Source organism: Lampris incognitus, chromosome 14 (genome assembly GCF_029633865.1).
Source record: "Lampris incognitus isolate fLamInc1 chromosome 14, fLamInc1.hap2, whole genome shotgun sequence".
Classification (NCBI taxonomy): Eukaryota; Metazoa; Chordata; class Actinopteri; order Lampriformes; family Lampridae; genus Lampris; species Lampris incognitus.
Window position 1 is genome coordinate 28,843,729 of NC_079224.1, and position 20,652 is coordinate 28,864,380.

The 20,652-nt window shown below is 46.1% G+C and overlaps 1 protein-coding gene across 2 annotated transcripts in view; it reads left to right on the forward strand.

The window, feature by feature from the left end:
• The window catches only part of cadm3 (cell adhesion molecule 3), a 113,702-nt gene that overhangs the window by 49,440 nt on the left and 43,610 nt on the right, over nucleotides 1-20,652 (forward strand). For both annotated transcript variants that reach the window (XM_056293486.1, XM_056293487.1), the window contains exon 3: nucleotides 6,155-6,304. In XM_056293486.1, coding sequence (XP_056149461.1) covers nucleotides 6,155-6,304 — 150 coding nt within the window. The remainder of the gene's footprint in view (nucleotides 1-6,154; nucleotides 6,305-20,652) is intronic.

Sequence of the window (20,652 nt, forward strand, 5' to 3'; positions counted from 1 at the left end):
GTGATTTCCTTCAGGTGGGCCAACACCAGTTCTCGAGGGATTTAATGACCACAGACATTAGGGAAATGGGTCTGTAGTCATATAATCCCATGTTACAGAGTTTTCTGGGGACTGGCATGATAGTGGAGCTCTTGAAGCAAGAGGAGTAGCTGGGCTAGCTGGTCAACACAAACTTTAAGACAGGAGGGTGACACGCCATCTAGGCCCGTTGCCTTCCTGGTTTTCTGTCTCTGGAAGAGCTGGCGCACGTACTCAACATAGATCCTGTTGGTGGGGAGGGGAGAGGGGGTAGCAGGGGGTGCAGTTAGTTGGGTGTTTAGCTGGTCAACACAAACTTTAAGACAGGAGGGTGACACGCCATCTAGGCCCGGTGCCTTCCTGGTCTTCTGTCTCTGGAAGAGCTGGCGCACGAACTCAACATAGATCCTGTGGGTGGGGGGTTGGTGGGGAGGGGAGAGGGGCTAGCAAGGGGTGCAGTTAGTTGTGTGTTGTGTCCAGAGAGGTTGAGGGGTGTGAAAGTGTGCTTATCAAACCTGTGGTAAAACCCATTTAGGTCTTCAGCCAGTTAATGGTTCTCTGCAGTGTGGGGGGGTGGTCTCCTGTAGTTGGTCAGCCTCTCCAGACTGATGCTGGGTCATTGGCAGAAAAGCTGTTTTTCAACTTTTCAGTGTAGCACCTTTTTGTCACTCTGATCTCCTTTGTGAGTGTATTACTGGCTTGGTTGTACCGGATCCTATTTTCACTCCTTTAAGCTTCCTCTTTGGCCTGACAAAGATGCCCGAGTTTTGCTGTGAACGAGGGCTTATTGTTGAATGTACAGAACGTTTTGGTGGGCACACACATGTCCTCACAAAAGCTGACGTAAGATGTCAAGTGTCAGTAAGTTCATCCACGTCTGTGGATGGAGCCTCAAAAACACTCCAATCAGTACAGTCAAGGCAGGCCTGGAGCTCCAGTTTTGACTAATTGGTCCATTTCCTCATTGTTTTAACCACAGGCTTTGCAGATTTCCGTTTCTGCCTGTAGGTTGGGAGAAGATGATTCAGACAATGATCAGAGAGTCCCAGGCCTGCAAGGGGGAAGAGCGATAGGTGTCCTTTAATATTGTGTAGCAATGATCCAGTGTTTTTGTCCCTGGTGGGACAGTTAACATGCTGTCTGTATTTTGGCAGTTCGTGGCTGAGATTTGCTCTGTTAAAAACCATCTAGGATAATGAGAAGGGAGTCTGGATAGTTGCGCTCCATGTTTGTAATTTGATCAGCCAGGTGTTTTAACGCCTCTTTAGCAGAGACCAGGGTTGGGATATAGACACTGACCAGAATAAATGATGAAAATTCCCGCGGTGAATAAAATGGTTTACAGTCAATGAAAAAGGTCTCTAAGTGAGGGCTGCATTATTTCTTCAACACTGTGACATCTGTACACCAACCTTTGTTTATGCAGAAGCATATGCCATCCCCCCGTTTTTTTCCCCATACCTCCGTTTTGCGGTCTGCTCAGAGGAGTTGAAACTATGGTGGATGAAGTGTACTGTCGGATATGTGCTCACTAATCCAGGTTTCAGCGAGGCAGGCGGCAGATCTGGAAAAGTCATGAGTTTTTTCCGTTTAAGAGCAATAATTTGTCCGTCTTGTTGGCCAGAGAGCAGACATTCACCAGGTGGATTGACGGGAGCGTAGTTCAGAATCCCTGCTGTTGCAGTTTAATGAGTGTGCCGGCTCGCTTCTCCTGTCGGCGTCTCCGCTGGAGCCCACACAGAGCTGCTGCTCCCCAAGCCAAAAACTCGGAAAAACTTTCCTTACTTTCAGTTAAAGTCGGTAAAAAAGTAGTCTGTTCAGTTTGTCCAGTGGACAGCTGGAGGCTTAAAAGTTCTTCCCTGCTGTACATGATCAGTGAGTGGGCGATGGAAACTAAACAAATGAACAAAAACAGAAAACGTACAAGAGAGCAAAGAATCAAGGCTACCATCCGCTGAACCATCTTGTTAGAGCTCCTCCTGGAGTTTTGCAGCTTGAGAACCTCATCGGAGGAATTAGAACAAATTTAACAAATGTTAAAATGCTAATTTTGGCATCAGTCGTTTTCTAACAGACCTACTAACTTATGCAATGCATTAATATCTCAATTGGGTATTTATCTTGACAGAATATAGAGTTTGAAAACCGGTCGTCATTTTGACCGCCCGTGGTCCTTTTAGGTAGGAGTGAAATCCCGGTCATTCTAGTGTTAAATTGTACTTTACCATCTACAATATTCCAAGTATGTAATCTAAGTTGTATTAAACCTTTTAAATCTACTATGGTTATTGGTCTCCTTTGCAGTAGTGAAACATTAGGCACTGCACATTATAGGATCTTATTGGTTATTCTAGCCTCAATTTATAAAATACCTCCTTTAGCTAGATACTGTTCCTGGCTATAAAATACATCCTGCAACCACACCAACTGGCACTTACACAAGAGCAGAGCCGTCATTAATTGGAGGTACTTGATACGTATGGTCTGTTGTGGGTCACTTACATGTCGTACAAAGACCTGCAATAGGGGAAACTTCAAGGAGACGGTTAGTAGGAGGGCGAATATTCTCGCCACTAACCTAAACAATCCTCAGAAACCTGCCAGTGCCAGGCCCAGCAGGCTGAGGATCTAACCCTCTAGAAGTAGGGCTAGTCCGGGGCTCCTGTACAGGGCTGTTGCCAGAAGACACACTATTAATGATAATAATAATAATAATTAAATTTACATAGCGCTTTTCTAGACACCCAAAGCGCTTCACATTGAAGGAGGTAACGCACTTCAACCACCAACAATGTGTAGCACCCACCTGGGTGATGCACGGCAGCCATTTTTGCGCCAGAACGCGCAACACATCAGCTTGAGGTGGAGAGGGAGGAATCGTTGAGCCAATTACGTGGGGGATGATTAGGTGGCCAGATGGAGAGAGCCAAATTGGAAATTTTGCCAGGACACTGGGGAACCCCCTACTCTTTGCGATAACTGCTATGAGATCTTTAATGACCACAGTGAATCAGGACCTCAGTTTAATGTCTCATCTGAAGGACGGCATCTCCTACAGCCCAGTGTCCCCGTCACTTCACTGGGGCATTGGGATTTGATATTTGTTGTTATTATTAGGGCGGCATGGTGGCGCAGTGGTTAGCATGGTCACTGTACAGCAAGAAGGTCGGAGGTTCGAACCCTGGGGTTGTCCAGCCTTGGGGGTCATCTCAGATCATCCTCTGTGTGAAGTTTGCATATTCGCCCCGTGTCTGTGTGGGTCTCCTGCGGATGCTCCGGTTTCCTCCCACAGTCCAAAGGCATGTAGGTCAGGTGAATCGGCCATACTAAATTGTCCCTAGGTGCGAATGTGTCGGTCCTGTGATGGACTGGTGGCCTGTCCAGGGTGTCTCCCCACCTGCCGCCCAATGACTGCTGGGATAGGCTCCAGTATCCCGTGACCTGAATTCGGACAAGCGGCTTGGATAATGGAATGGTATCTTATTATTAGGACCAGAGGGAATACTGCCCCACCAACACCACTTCTGGCAGAAACTAATTTTCCCGGGAGGTCTCCCATCCAAGTACAAGCCAAGCCCATACCGCCTTAGCTTCCGTCATTTGGCAGAGTCAGGGGACATGTTGGTACATATTACCACTTGAACACTCCATCACTACATGTTGCACGGATATAAGCTTGTACCAAATGACAAATGTGAAATTCAATATTGTGAAAAAGTTTATAAAAGCTTATAATAAAAACAAATTAAAAAAAAAAGATGATTACTCGAGTTTTAATACAGCCTGTTGATTGGCCTATTACTTGTCCATAGGCAATTTGTTTCACATGGTTTCGCCAGTCTCTAAGGTTATAAAGATACTGTTATTCTCTCAGGTTGTTCGACGTGACATCAGACACAATACACAGACACAGTTACACACATACACAATTGCGCGCACACACACACACACACAAACACACACGCATACACCCATACAGACACACGACGGTCAAAGACACTCTTGGAGCCAGAGATTGGCCAACTTGTCAGAGTCCATTGTGGCCAGCTTGATGAGTGATGCACTGGGACAGCCAATTTACCCGAAGCGTTCATGCCAAGTAGAGGAGCTCTCGCGATCAGCCCACAAGAATTAGCCCAAGACGCTATTAAAGGAGACACTAATCCGCAGTGCACTTGACCACACGCCCAGCCCTCAGCTGCGGTGCTTAGAAAAACCAGTCACAAGGTCAAGGCTGTAGTAAAAATACCACAGAAAGAGGGAGCAACTTATTCGCACTGACACGAAGGGCTCAGAAAGACTTTGTTTTTGTGTGCATACGTGCGTTTGTGTGTGTAGGTACGAGTGTTCCTGTGTGCGAATATGAATGTCTTATGTGGGTACGTGCTTGTCAGCCACCTGCTATGGCATCAGCCATTTGAACTGGAGCAGCAAACGGTGTGCCGGCCCTTTAAGACTTGTAGATTTATCTCTTAAAATGATCTCCATCCAACAGCAAATCTGAGGGGTTTCTTTCTTTCTTAGAGCAACAACAGATTTTTGTTTTCAAAAATGTTGTACAACCCATCCAGCTTTAAAAATGAAAGAAATTTAAAAAATTTAAAATAAAAAAAAAGCAGAGTAGCTGCCTGGTTGGTAGTTCCTCTTGGCTTATGGACTATAAATGGGCATTTTTGGTGCTGCATCTAGTTAGTTAGTTAGTTAGTTAGTTTGCTTGCTCCCCACCCCCCGTTTAATGTCTGTATGGGAGTTCTGCTGAAAACACACTTAAGCAGATGTTCTTCCTGCTGGAAAGGGGGGGAAAAAAGAGAAAAAAGATCAATTCCACCACCGGTGCAAGGATGTGATAAGATGCCAAATATAAACCTGTCTACGCCGGCTTGACAATTTGGTTCCAATTAAGCTATTTATACATGCCATATTTTCAGGGGTGAGAAGACTGCTTTGAGGCATATCTCCTTACGTGATGTTCCATCCATTGGCTGCGGCGTTTCGTCAAATATAACTTCCTTTTTTTTTTTTTTAATTCTTTCTGTTTGTTTTCCTTAAGATTAAGCTTAGCGAGCGCCGGTGCATTTAGAGGTTGGAGGGGGAGTGGGGTGTGGTTTTGGGGGGGAGGAGGGGGCACAAAGTAGAATTGGTATATGGGCAGCCACAATGACTTAACACACAACACAAAGCGCCGGGGTGGCCATGTTCAGCATAATTTACCGTGATGAGTGGCTGTAGGTTTAGCGTACATCTCTTGGTTCAGTTTTCGCCTAATCTTCCCACCATCCTTACTGAATGCTAAACACGGAATTACCCGGTGCCATCGCCTGTTATCAAGGGAGCTCTGTTAAATACCGTAATTTGAGCCAAATTGAATACCGCCACACGCCTAAGACGGCCCCTCAGTTCAGTGGTTGCCGCGGTGCTACAGATCCAGCGTTTTAGAATCCCTTCATTATTGTGGGGTCATTTGTATTCCTCCTGTCTCTCCCCGACCTGCTCATTTCCATAATGGCAGTCCCGTTCGAGCTTGTTCCGTAGCCACCGTTACATATGCATGCTGTTAAAAAAGGAAGGGCTCAGCTATTGACAAAAGAGGAATACAGAGCCATTAGAGGTATGAGACAGCATCTCTGTTGTCACTTTGACCCCGTCGAGAGCCACCGTGCAGTCTCTCCATCATGCGGCTCCCGCAGGTTGTACAGTCCCTGGATACAGGGGCTGGTATTGACTCATCGCTCTTACATAGCCTTGCAGTCCTAACGGCTGGATACCCATTTGTCTGCTCTTTTCTCTGTCTGGCAGCGTGTGTGTGTGTGTGTGTGAGCATGTCAGTGTGTGTGTTAAGAGAGACAATGATAGACAGAGATGTATAGAGAGGTTGACAGGTAAAGAAAAGAGATATATAGAGAGAGAAAAGAAAGAGACAGTGAACCACAGAATTTTGTGAATTTGTGATTGTCTGTTTGTGTGATGTTGCATGTGTTTATGTGTCCCGTCCTGTCCCCCCCATCTGTGTGTGTGTGTGTGTGTACTCTTTTTGGCATTCTGGCAAACCTGTACTGACTCATCTTCTTTGCCTCTACCCTGGGGGTCTCTGTGCTCTTCTTTTCCCTTTTCTTTCCCCCCATCTCCCGTTGCCTAGACGATGAACTCTTGCAGCCGGTGACCTCAGACGAGACGGTGTCAGTGGGAGGCACAGTGACGCTGACCTGCCGGGTGGCCCAGAGTGACAACTCCTCACTGCAGTGGTCCAACACGGCTCAGCAGACCCTGTACTTTGGAGAGAAAAGAGGTGAGGGGGGGGGAGAGGAGGGGGGTGGTGGTGGTGGTGGGAGGGGTGAGAAAGGGAGGAGAAGAGGAAGGTGGGGAACGGGTGATTGTGGAGAAAGACACATGACAATTCCCCACCCATAGCGTCCCAGCGGAACTGAACAGCTCCCCTGGGAGCGGAGGAAGGGCGGATGGAGAGAGGGAAGTAGGGGGAGGAGGAAGAGGAGAGGGTGAGATAGGGGGCTCTAGTTTCCAGATCACACAAGGCTGACAGTAGCGCTAACACACATAGTAACAATTTCGTTGGGCGCAAGGTGGTTTTTCCTCTCACCTGGGCATGTTTGCTAATTTCCAGGCTTGGCATGACATCGTTTGCGCTGAAATAGGCATGGGGACGCAGTAGAGGGTGTGTCAGTCAGTTTGGCTAGTTTGGTGTCAAATAAAACAAAATATTACGCCTGCATCTCCGCCTGGTCAGACCATAAAACAGTCAGTGTGCATTATTATGCATGGAAAACCACATGGTGACAGGGATTTCAATATTTCAGTTAACCTCACTCAAGCCAAAAGAGAGAACTGATTGCTTGAGCTAATTGATCCGTGATGACAACTATTTTAGGTCTCCTTCTGTGTTCATAGAATCAGCAGGAAAGAGAGAGAGACGCTGGTTAGAATGAAGACACATTAAATAGTCTCATATCACATTGGAACTGGTCTTAACGTCTCCTGTATGCGCACTTGGCGACTCTGCACCTCCTGAACAAGGACATCAGTTTCCTCCTGGGGGAAGCTTTTCAGCCTTGGCTGGTCACAATTTCCGCCGTGCATTATGAAATGGGCAGTTCGCCAAGAGAGAGTGCATTGCTTTTAAAGGGAATGAGAGGAGCTGATTTGATTGGCCATAATTAAAAACAGCCCCCCCACCACTCCTACCGATTCCTTCTAATTCAACCCTTTTACAACTGCGCCTCCATTGTGCCCAATTACCACCATTGTAGCATCCCCCGAAATCAGCAGAAAAGTACTGGCCATACCTTAGATCGACTTGCGCCGTGAACTAGCACCAGCGCCTTCGAATGCGCTGTGACCCGGAACTGGAGCCCAGAGAGTCATTTCTCCTGCACTAATATGGAGCTCTACTTTGGTAAGCAGCGAAGCAAGAGAGGAGGTGAAGTGATGGTAGGCGAGAGAGGGACTGAGTGAAGGGTGGTAGCTAGAAAAAGAAAATAATGTGTATGAGGCTATGTTCATTCAGTGTTGGTGTCCTTTTTTTGTATATTTAATATGGGGTGTGGCGGTAAGGTGGCCATCACAGTGCCTACCATGCAAGATTTCAACTTTTTTGGAGGTCCCCCCCCCCCCCCCCCACTTTCTCCCCAATTGTATCCGGCCAATTACCCTACTTTTCAGAGCCGTCCTGGTCACTGCTGCACCGCCTCTGCCAATCCGGGGAGGGCTGCAGATTACCACATGGCTCCTCTGATACATGTGGAGTCACCAGCCGCTTCTTTTCACCTCTCAATGAGGAGTTTCGCCAGGGGGACATAGCATGTGGGAGGATCACATAGTCCATGGGCCAGACGATATTTCGGTACACTCAAGGTGGCAAAACTTACTTATAATTTTTGAAAGGATCCATGTCTGTAGATGATATTTTGGTATGATAACCATTCCTGAGTGGCAGCTGTATCACAGTTATCAGCTCATGAAGTTAACCACCCGCTAAACTAAATTGCATTTTAGACGCTGGTGCATATCCTGGTTTAGCCTCATGGTCAGGACATTTTTCAATGTTCTATAATATTGTCTTTGGTATCATTTTAAAGGGGACCTTCTTAGCTTTCATTCAAGCCCTGTTGTGGATATTTCTCACAAATATAGAGGTCACTTGAGCTCTTCAACCCGTCAATAACACACATCTTTCTGCAATGTTCGCCTAAACTATATACTTTCTTTTAGCCCTGTGGCATCTAGGAATATCAGGGACACAAAACACAAAAACTGGAATACTCACAGGACTGTAAAGATTCAGAAAATGTATAATATACCCATACTATTTCATTGTGTGAGGTGATTGTGAGCCTTAAATGAGAACTAGACCAAAGCCAGTTAGGTCACAAACTGGTCTCTATACATTTGTTTAAATACACAATCAAAATACATGATAAAAAGGAATACCATAGTGAGGTAATGGACTATTTTAATATTTTAAACAACATTGACATTTACATATACTTAGTCAATGATACATGTAATCCCATATCATTAGTGGGTATATGTAATGGTAATGGGTATATGTGAATATGGTTACATTATTGTTATCAAGCTCTGGGTAACCAAGTCCAGAATCAACATCCTGTGCATCAATAGACTACTACCACAGTAATACCATCAGAATCATCACACTGTCATTCATCAAACTGCTCGTTTCTCTCATCATCTGACTCCCCAAGTTCAAAGTCCAGTTCTGGACCATCCTGCTGTTTTTGGTTACTGCAGGTCTGTAACCTGCACATGTCTGTGCATGGAAGTCCATTTGACAGGCACATGCAGCTTGGCATTTTGCATGAATGCACACACTTGCATGTTAGCATTTCCAAGACCACATCTGGTGCAGGTGGGGAGCGCATCCAGTAAATGGCCAGCTTGCCTTCATCGTCTGTCCATCCATACTCAGTAGGGCTTGGCACCACAGGGTTAGCCTGCAGACAGCACTTCCATATTGCTGCCTGATAGTTGGCTTGTTGAACATACATAAAGAGACAGTCTCTACATGGTGGCAGCTGGCTGGACTCAACCTCTCCCCTTTTGGTGCAGAAGAGCTGGTAACGCAGTTTGTTCACCTCAGCAGTGCTGCTATTAGCAACATACATCCGACAGGTGAACTGCTCAATTTTCTGGAACAGCTCATCACTCACATTCCATGTCTGTCCCAGTTGACTAAAAGTCTCTTGGCAGGAAGTGTGCTTTCTCACTATCTTCAGGGCATTCAGCTTCCCTCGACCAGCGAATGCACTGACAGTGTCGCAGCCTGTGAAGGCATGTAAGCCAATTAGGCTGTCACAGATGCTGTCTCCAAGTGAACTTGCCAGTTTGGTGATGTCGACAAACCGTGTGCGGTTCTGAGTCCCACACTTCTGGTAGATGGGACAGGTGATGTCCTTCTGGAAGCCAAGACAAAGCACCATGACATCAGTGTCCTCAGCTGTGATGATAACTGACTTTGAGCCCGCATTTGCTGCATGCAATGCATGCAGGAGCAGATGGGTGTCAGCTTCTTCATGTGTGGAGTGCAGTTCTGCTGCTTCCTCACACCCATCTTCTGTCAACTTGTAGCAGGTTTCCTCACAGGTCATGTAGAACACCTTGCCATGCAGCATAGCTCTGTATCATGGGAGTTTCCACTCTTCCACCAGAAACTTGATGAGACTGGTCTTGTTGGAGGAACTGCACAGAAATTTTCTCCACTGCTGGACGTGGTGTCCCCCCCGCAAGATTCTTGTACTGGAGAGTGATGTCTCCACCCCGGTTCAGTCGTTCAGCATCTTTGATCGAAGTCTGGTGATAGACATCAAAAACAACATCAATCCTCCCACTCTGTGCTCCCTCATGGAGGACCTGGGTCAAGGCTGACTCTGCCACCTGTGCAAAGGTTTTGTTGTTGCCATTCATTTTTTGGACCAGGCTCATCCCATCAATGATGGAAGTAGATGGGATTGGGATGTCTTCTGCAGGAGATACATTCTTTTCAAGCTCTCTGGCAAGTGCAGCCTTGTTTGTTTTTCGTAAGGACCCATCAGCATTTGCCAGTGCCCATGGTAGTGGGCCCAATGGGTAGGCAAGGACATCCTTCAGATTCACCTTCCTGCTTTCAGCCACCAGGATCATGTGACTGAAAAGGTTTCTATCTGCCTTCAGAACCACATCCTGTGCTTTCTTTCCATGAGCTTGTTTTGTGCTGACATTGGAGAATGTTTTCAGACTTTGCTTGGTCATCTTGTCGTGGAATTTCACAGGTGGTGGGTCTGCATCTAACCTTGTTTGCTGGAATGCTTGGTAGGCCTCTTCTCCTTTCTCAAGAGCTCTCAAGAGATCTATGGTCACATCAGGTGGAGCCATGTTGCCAGTGGAGAGGCTAACCAAATCAATCTCATCAGGGGACATAGGATTGAGCCAGTTATTCTCCATAAGGTCCATGAGAGACTGCACATCTGCTTCATCTCTCTTGATCCTTGGACTCTGTAGATCTGGATGAGACCATTTGCACCTGCCTTGACCTGTCAGGTCTCTCAGCTGTCTGAGGTACATGCTTCTATACTCAGCTGTGAGATAATATTTGGTCACAGCTCCTGGCTTCAAGCTGAATCCCTTTGTCCCTCCAGCTGTTTGGGTGTCTTTGTTCACCGTTTCTTCTATAGCTTGGTCAACAGGGATTCGGCCAAAGGGATTGGTGGAGCCCAGTTGGACTGAGAAGCCTCCTTCCATGAATTCTGTGTACACATCTGGGTGTGTGATGGGCAGCTCAGACATCTGGGCGTAGTAGTAGGGGAGGTAGCGTGCATAATTCATCCTGTCATAAGCAAAGCACCATGGGATCATTGATCGAATGCTAGCCAAGTGTAGCATCCAGTCTCCCTCTCTGGATGCTCGGATGAGCCCCAACAAGATTTCAACCATGTCCAAATAGGACATCCAGAAGTTCGAGAGGCTGCCGTTTCCACCTCTAAGGAACTCACGGTAGACTTCAAATAGATCCATGATGCGTGTACAAGAGCTGTTCTCGAGGACCTCCTTCAAAGCATGTTGTGAGACTTCTTTCCCAAGGCTGTCAATGGTCTTCAGTGTCTCATTCAGGTGAACCATGTCATTCCTGTGAGTTTCTTCCAACCAGGACAGGAAACCATTCAAGGTCAGTCGCATGAGAGCCTCATACAGGAGCTTGTGTAGTCGCACTGCCCTGTTGTACTTGCGGCCATCCATAACACCAGCAATTGAGCCTTCTGCAATCATGCCAGACTCAATGCAGAGGTCTTTGAGTCCAGCATCTTGGAAACGCTTTCCTATTATTGCCAGCAGTGTGCTGATGGTGTGGAATACCCCAAGCCTAACGATGATATCATGGAACTTGTCATGGTGTTTCCATGTGATCTCGACAGCCTTCGCATACAGGGCTTGGTCAAAGACACAGACAATCTTCCTCAGGCCTAAGCACTGCATGATGCTCAGTGACTGGTTAAGCACCTCGTTGACAGTAGACATTTGTGTCGCTGGAGCATTGATGGTAGGCAGATAGCCTATATTGTCGGGGATGACCGTCATCTCTGAAGCCTGTCCAGCTGCTGACTGACTGTTCTTCTTGTTGTGACATGCGTGCTAGGACCCAAAGAAGGTTTTTCTCTCTGGCAAGCTTAGTATTGGCTGCAGTATCGGCATCTGACTTTTTGCTTTGTGGTGGCCCTACCCGTTGTCCAGCATTGTAAGTTGGTAACATTGGTGGGGGTCCATCAATGCTTCTCTTCTTTGTTTTGGGAACAGTGGGCATGGGTTGGACAGGAAGTGGGTTGACTGGCTTTGCTTGCACAGCAATCGCATTGACTCTGTGAGATGTTCCCTCACCACTGACAGTTTCTTCAAGACGGTCGATATTGTCCCAGGCTAAAGTTGTGAATATGCCAGGATGGATGTTAGCTGGAAGGGCAATGCCACTCCCTGATGATGAGAGTTTCTGGAGACACAGGGCAGTGTTGATCTCTTCCATCTGTGAATAGGACACACTGTGACCAAGTCGGTTGAGGATGTTTATCAACTCTACATTTCCTGTCAACGATTTGACACTGAATGGCAGAACAATGTGCTTGGAAGGCTTGGTATTTCCACATGTCACTGCATATACTATGTCATGGCCAAATGACTGCAGAAGGCACTGCACTCTCTGGGATGCATGATCAGGATCATTTGAGCCTGTGAGTAGAGAGTACAGGAAGATAATGAGCGACTCTGGAATGGTAGGACATTCTGCTTCTGGTTTGACTTCAGGCGGCCAGGTTTGAGGAACATCTTGACTTTTAATGTCTGCTCTCAATTTGATGGCTGCTTTGGCTATAACATCTTGTGCACTGACACTTTTCAGGGTCTGCAGCTCCCTTTTGAGAGACTGATTTTCTTTGGCAAGTTCCCTCATGGACAAGTTATCGGGATAGAGGAGGAATTTTCCTTTCTCATCAGGGAATATCTGCAAGGCTCCAGCAAACTCACTCTCCAGGTTTCGCCTTATGTGCTTCTTGGTTGATTCCTTGACTTGGGCAATGCCTTGGGAGTTCATTGAAGCTACCAGTCTAGAAGAGAGATCAGTCATTGTCATCACTTGAGGATTGCCAAAAAGCTCCATCCTGATGAAGAGGAACAGCTCATTGTATGCCTTATTCACAGCAGCTTCATACTGGGCTGCAGCATCATCATCTTCATTGCTGGCAACCTCTCCTTTGGAAACCTCTTCTTTGGTGTAAAATCTATAGCATGACCTGTGGTAGTGCCCTTCAGCTGCTACAAGGTCTCTACTCACAATGGCAAGGATTCTGCTGTCCCTTTTCTTTGTGGCTGCACTCCTGATCTTTGCATCAGCTCGCAGTTCTCGACACTGCACCAGTACTTCTCTCGTATTCTGTCTCTTGGAATATTTGCTGTTTTTCTGACAAAATATGCACTCTGCATCATAAGTCCTAGATGTACTTGGAGCATGTCGAGCTACTCTCTTAGATTGTTTCTCTTCAGCAGAGACACAACTTTTCTTTTCTTTTGCAAGGAGGCCATCAAGAATTTGCTTCATAGTGAAGATACTGCGACACTTTCTGTGGTAGTAGATTGCTGGAATCTGTCCCTCAGGAATGTCTTTTGCCAGTTTCAAAACTGGTGCATGATTTCGTATCTGAGCTGCCCTGAGCAGAGTTCTCCATGAGTCGACACTTTGTAGTGAAACCAGCTTATCTGTATCATCAGAACAGTGGATAATGCACTCCACCCGTGGGCGCTTTGGTATTGGGTAAAAACTTGCTTGTTCACCAGTGGCCATATTCAGTCAGTTTTCACCTGCCACATACAAACAAATACATGTAACTTAGGTGTATGAACACTACTAAAACAAAGTTTACTTTGCTTCACCAGCGTCATATTACCATTATTTATCTTACATAGCCACAAATAGATACATTACCTAGTTGCTATGCAACAGCTGTATTTTGTCCACATGAGGCCGCTAAAATCAACACAAGATGAAAGTTCCTCGTAGCCACTTTAACTAATCATATTAACATATACATTAAAAGAACATGCTAACATTATGGGAAATTAGCTTACAATCTTCTCCAGAGTGAGACAAGAAGATAGATACCAGTTGCCTCTATATGTGTTTAGTAGAAAGCTATCTGGCTGCACGTTAGCCTAGCTTAGCACAATGAATGGAAGTGCACAGTACTGGTTATCCTTGGTTGTTGGCCAACTAAGAACTGTCCCAGAGTTTAAGCTAGGCTAATCAGTACCAGGGGTGTTGAAATGCTATATTTGTAAAAATCTGGGCAAATACACAATTGTGAGAGGCACAGAAACAGGTTTCCTGAAAGAAAAATGAAATAGCTGCTCATTTGGAAAGGTTATCATGTATTATTTTACTTCTGTTAGTGTACCAAATAAAATGGCACCAGTGAAGTTGTGTCACCTTGGGTGATATCGATATCTGGTCTGACCCATGGACTAACTGGCTTTGGTCTAGTTAGTTTCTTAGTAATAATGCCCTTCTAATTTAAGGTTCACAATCACCTCACACAATGAAATAGTATGGGTGTATTGTACATTTCCTGAATCTTTACAGTCCTGTGAGTATTCCAGTTTTTGTGTTTTGTGTCCCTGATATTCCTAGATGCCACAGGGCTAAAAGAAAGTATATAGTTTAGGCGAACATTGCAGAAAGATGTGTGTTATTGACGGGTTGAAGAGCTCAAGTGACCTCTATATTTGTGAGAAATATCCACAACAGGGCTTGAATGAAAGCTAAGAAGGTCCCCTTTAAAATGATACCAAAGACAATATTATAGAACATTGAAAAATGTCCTGACCATGAGGCTAAACCAGGATATGCACCAGCGTCTAAAATGCAATTTACTTTAGGGGGTGGTTAACTTCATGAGCTGATAACTGTGATACAGCTGCCACTCACGAATGGTTATCATACCAAAATATCATCTACAGACATGGATCCTTTCAAAAATTATAAGTAAGTTTTGCCACCTTGAGTGTACCGAAATAGGAAATTTTGGGCTCTGGCCCATGGACTAACACTGTTCCTCCAAGTTCTCACTCCCCCCTGAACAGGTGCCTAGACTGACCAGAGGAGGCGCTAATGCAGCGACCAGGACACATACCCACATCCGGCTTCCCACCCGCAGACACAGTCAATTGTGTCTGTAGGGGGCACCTCACCAAGCCGGAGGTAACGGGGGATTCGAACCGGCGATCCCCGTGTTGGAAAAGGCAACGGAATAGACCGCGGCACTACCCGGACGCCAGTTTTGTCTCTCTTGTTCGCCAAACAGTCACAATACTTTTCATATTCTGGGCGGATAATGGTTAGCAAACGCCAGACTGCAAACGGACAAAGAAAAGTTATTTGTAGTTCACAGCTGTGTTGCTAATTTCCAGACACTATAAGCAGTGACTGTCAGCACAGGAACACATTAGCTCTTTGTGGGAGTGTTTGAGAGTTGTCAGTTAGTACTGTTTGCGGAGAGTGGCAGGTACTTCAGCTAGTAATTATGAATGAGGCGGGAGTTAGCAGGATGTAAGGATGGAGATGGAAAGGACGAACAAGAAAGACAAAGACAGGGGAAGAGAGTTGATTTGGGAGAGTTGGCACACTGTTCAGCTGAAGCTCTAGATATGAGGAAAGAGATTTTATTTTATTTTGTATATCCTTTATTTAGCCAGGAAGGTCCCATTGAGATACAAGATCTCTTCTTTCTTTCAGGGAGGGAGATGAGAAAGGTAGTGAGAGGAGTAGGCGAGAGGAAGCACAAGTCTCGTCTCTGCTGTGATACAACTTAACAGCAGGCCTCCATTTTATAGGAGGACTGAGAGAGCGAGAGAGAGGTGGAGAGAGGAAGAGGATATGGGAGTTAAAGCAGTAAAATAAATCATCCCACAGTGTCATATATTAACACTTTTCCAAAGCCAAAGAAGGTTGAATCAGTTCATCTGGATCCAGTGTTTATTGAAAGACTTTTCCAGAGTGGAGACACATGACTAGCACAGTACCCTTTGGCATCTGTATGAGACGTGGTTGGTGCCCCATAGACTCCAGCCCAATATATGACTATAAATGACATACAGGTTAGGTAGTGGTTAAGTTTAGGTAGTGGTTAAGTTCATTCATTCATTCATTATCCAAACCGCTTATCCTTACTCAGGGTCACGGGGATGCTGGAGCCTATCCCAGCAGTCATTAAGCAGCAGGCGAGGAGATACCCTGGAAGGGCCGCCAGACCATCACAGGGCTGACACACACACCCACATTCACACCTAGGGACAGTTTAGTATGGCCGATTCTCCTGACCTACATGTCTTTGGACTGTGGGAGGAAACCGGAGCACCCGGAGGAAACCCACACAGACACAGGGAGAACATGCAAACTCCACACAGAGGACGATCCAGGATGACCGCCAAGGTTGGACTATCTCGGGGGTCGAACCCAGGACCTTCTTGCTGTGAGGCGACTGCACTAATCACTGCACCACCATGCCACCCTGTTGTGCCGAGGTTAAGTTTTGGGTTAGATTTAGGTTGTTAAGGTTTAGGGTTACGGTTAGGGTGGTGGTAGTGGTTAAGTTTTTGGTAGTTTAGGTAGTAAAGATAAGGGTTAAGGTTTGGTCGAGGTTAACCTGGCGTGTCTCGCACAGACACGGAAGTCGTCATTATATTGCCATGTTTCATACAGACGCTGAAGGGCACCTTGTACGTCATATATCTTCGCTTTGGTAAAACCGTCGATATATGACAGCATGGGTTGGGAACAGGCTTGTGAAATAGGAGGTAGCAAGAGAGAAGGACAACTCTCCAAGCTATGCTCCAACACTGCACAACAGCACCATGTAGTTACTGGTGGCAAAGTGCCTCAGTTGTTCACACTGTTGCCTCACATCAAAAGGGTCCTGGGTTCAATCCCAGCCCTTCGGTGTCTGAAGTCGGCATGTTTCAGTTGGGTTTCTTCCAGACTCTCCAATTTCCGTCCAAAGACATGCAAATTAGGTGCACTAGAAACTTTAAATGCCCATAGGTGTATTTGTGTGTGTCTGCCCCATGGTGGACTTCCAGCATATCTTCCTGCCTTTCTACCAGTGCCAGCTTGGATGTGCTCCAACTTCCCACGACCATGAATTGTGCTAAGCACAGGTATGTACAGAGAATGGGGGAATTAGTTATAAAAGCCTTTATTTATAGAGTACTAAGTGAAAGAGTTACGAATTGCCGCATTGGGCAAAAGATGAAAATTTGAAGTAAGCAGAATGGGGAAGAGAGGGGAGGCCGAGGGAGGGGAGGGGTGATAAATGTATGGCTGAGTGTCTGCGGGGCTTGAAAAGATGTCTTAAATCATATTATCATTATCTAAAATATGTCATAAATCATATCGTGATATAATATGATATAATATCTAAACCCAAGGCCATCATATCATTCAAGCCTCAAATACCGTTTAACCATATCGTGTTAAATCTGAAGAGGTCCTAATGATGGATTGGTTTCTCGGCACGCTTGTTTTTTTCCAAGAATGATAAAAGACGAAGTTTGAGCAGACAGTCTGTTCATGAGTATTGTTTATTTTTCATTGTGAAATTGCTCTTGGTTCTCACTAGCATCACAGGGGACTGAAAAAAAGAGTCTTGTGTTTGACTCGATGAAACTGATTACGGATCGCCCCGGGTGTGGAGGAGAGAGAACAGGCAGCAGCGGAGAGCGACAGCTGCCTGCTGCTGTGCTCTCAGCGCTGCACAGCCAGTCCTGCGGTTTGGAGAGAAGAGAGGAAGAAGATGAGGGCAAGATGAGAGACCAGAGTGAAGTCATCTCTGCCCGGTAGACACTTCATTTTGGAGAGAGAGCGCAGCAGATGGAAAGAGACAGACAGATAGGCAGAGGGAGAGAGAGAGAAGGGTGGAGTAAGAATAGTACCTTCATGGTGATGTGGAGCAGAGGCTGTATTTTGCTGGAGGAGAGAGACGGGGGGAGGGAGAGAGACAGAGGCACCCGATGAAGGGTAAAGAGGGAGGGAGACACTCTACTTTGGGGAGACAGCAGCAAAGAGAGAGAGAAAGAAGGGGGAGAGAGAGAGAGAGAGACCAAGAGGGTGTAGCACTGCACAGCAGACTAAGTGGCTAGCAGATGGAGAGAGAACGAGAAAGAGGGATATTGTTGAGGAAAAAAGAGACAGACTCCTCATGACAGTTCAAAGGGATAAGAGAGACAGACATAGATCGATAAATCGATAGATAGATTCACAGGTACTAGATATGTAGATTGATAGCTAGATAGATAAATAGATTGATTGATTCATAGGTACTAAATAGATAGATAGATAGCTAGATAGGTGGAAGGACAGATTGAGAGAGAGAGAGAGAAGGCTTGGGAGGGGTGACAGAGTGGGATAGGTCATTTATGCAGTCGGCATTAATATGGCACAGCAGATGCTCTCCCTTGGAGAGGGAAGAGCGGATGGAGAGAGGGAGGAGGGGAGAAGAGGTATGGAGGCAGGGAGAAAGGGAGATGTAAGGAGAGAGAGAGAAAGCCAAACTCATTACCGCAATGGCTCAATGTTATACAGCCGGCACAGCACTTGGGAGAGAGAAGAGGGGAAAAGTGGGAGATGGAGGAATGAGAGGAGGGACGGAGAGAGGTCAGGGGAGGCACACCAGAGGAGAGACCTGGGGAGACTGACAGAGAGAGTCTCCGATGCACAGGCCTCAACCATGCACAGTATGCTCTGCACTGTGCTCCCTGTAGAGAAGGAAGAAAAGAGTGTGAGTTAGATGGAGACAAGAGAGCGAGTGAGATGAAGGGGAGCGGGAGGTGGAAGAAAAGGAAAACAGAAAGAGAGAGAGAGAGAGAAAGAAATAGGGCGATGACTCCTCATTGCAAAGTTCCATGACCACAGAGCAGATGCTTTGTTTGGAAGAGGAGATGGAGAGAAAAGGAGGGAGGAGTACAGGATGAAGACAGGGAGAGGATGGAGATGGATGGATGGAGTGCAATCGAGGAAAGCGAGAAAGAAAGAGAGAGAGTAAGAGTTATCACCCCCATCCCCCTGCCTGCAAAGCAGACGCAGTACTTCTGAAGAGATAAAAACGTGGACGGAGGAAGCCCGTGTGGGGGGGGGGGGTGGGGATGGAGTGTGGGCAGCTGGCTGCAGATGGTAGAAGAAGAAAATTGAGAATGACACCGCCTCACAGCGGAGGCCCCCACACTGCAGAGCAGAAGCTACTGTGGAGAGACAGGAGATGAAAGGGTGTGGGAGCGGAGCTGAGGAAGAGAGGTCATCAGGGTTAAGTAACCAAAGAAAGAAGGATATTTTTATTTTATTTTTTTAACCTTTACCTAGCTAGGTAGTCTGCTGAGATTTAATTTTAAATCTTTTTTTTTTCTGAAGAGAAACCCAGCCAAGAAAATGGCATCAGTAGCGAGAGAGAGAGAGAGAGAGAGAGAGAGATTGAGAGAGCGAGCGAGAGAGGGGAATATAGTGATGACTGTAAAAAAGAGGAATGTTACATAAGAGAGAGAGACAGATATTGTGCCACATTTAGAAAACATTGTCTTCTGAACAGTGAGTTCTGCTTTCAGGTCAATGCTAGGACACCATCCCTTTGATCTGAGGAGTGTCTCTGTCTTTACAATGCCCCAGTGTCCTTCATGGGCGAGCTGTAGCACTCTGTGTTCAAGAGATGCAGGGACGACAATCTTTGTGCCTCACAGGATGTGTGTCACTTGCAACTTTGTGCCATTTATTGTCTCTGATCCGGGTTTTTCCTGGCTCAGAATGGGCCGTTGGGGGGTGACTACGCACGACAGTAAGCATGATCGGTCCGCGTCGCGACAATGCACAACAGTAAAGTCAGTGAGCCTGTGTTGCCTTATTTGACAGAAATCTGTGCATTTTCCTGTTATTTCTGACCATTTGATAAACAAATATGTCTATTATGCTTGAGTAAATGAAACTCCAATTAACAAACTGGTTAAAAAAATCATTTTATTACAACATTGTAAGGGGGGAGAGGGGAGTGGCGATCAGGAAGAGGGGTTGAGGGAGTGAGGTTGAGGTGGACAAAGATAATTCATAATGGGGAGTTGGGTTTGGGGAGAGGGGACTGGAGTTGAGGGGGTGAGGTTAACTCCAAAAGAAACTAACTAGCTAACATTTACAGTGTGTTACTGTAACGAATATAAAACATTCAACTCTAAGACTAATGTAGATACAGCAGGCCGCCCAAATACAAACTATTCAGTCTTTTACAACAGTTAACCATAAAACGTTTTTTTCTCCCTCCTCTCAACCATTTTTCAACAACCCCTCCTCTTTTCTTCGCATGGACAATACAATAATACGCAAATTCTTATTATTAAGAACAGGATGGTTATAGCCTAACATTATTCATGATATTTATAAATTGAAAACAAGCTGAATTTAATTAATGCGCGCCTGTTGAGACGACGAGCATCTGGTAGGGGTGCTTTTGGTGTATCGTAACTCTACTACACAGTCAGTGACCGACAATCCGGAATAAAATATGTAGCTATACATATACTCATATCATCCATCCATCCATCCATTTCCCGAACCTCTTATCCTGCTTTCAGGGTTGCGGGAGCCTAACCTAGCAGTCATTGGGCGGCAGGCAGGGAGACATCCTTGACTGGCCACCAGACTGTCACAAAGGGCTGACATACACACACACACACACACACACACACACACACACACATACCTAGGGACAATTTAGTATGGCCAATTCACTTGACCTACATGTCTTTGGACTGTGGGAGGAAACCCACGCAGACACGGGGAGAACATGCAAACTCCACACAGGATGACCCGGGATGACCCCCAAGGTTGGACTACCCCGGGGCTCGAACCCAGGACCTTCTTACTGTGAGGCGATCATGCTAACCACTGCGCCACCGTGCCGCCCATACTCAAATCAGTACATAGAAAATAAGCTGAATTTCACTGGAAACTTATCTCACAGGTGATCTGACTCGAAGGCTGTCTTCAAAAAAGCTCCGTTGTCTATGTGACGGCTGCCTTCTTCAACAAGCTTCGCTGTCACTGAGCTCACATGC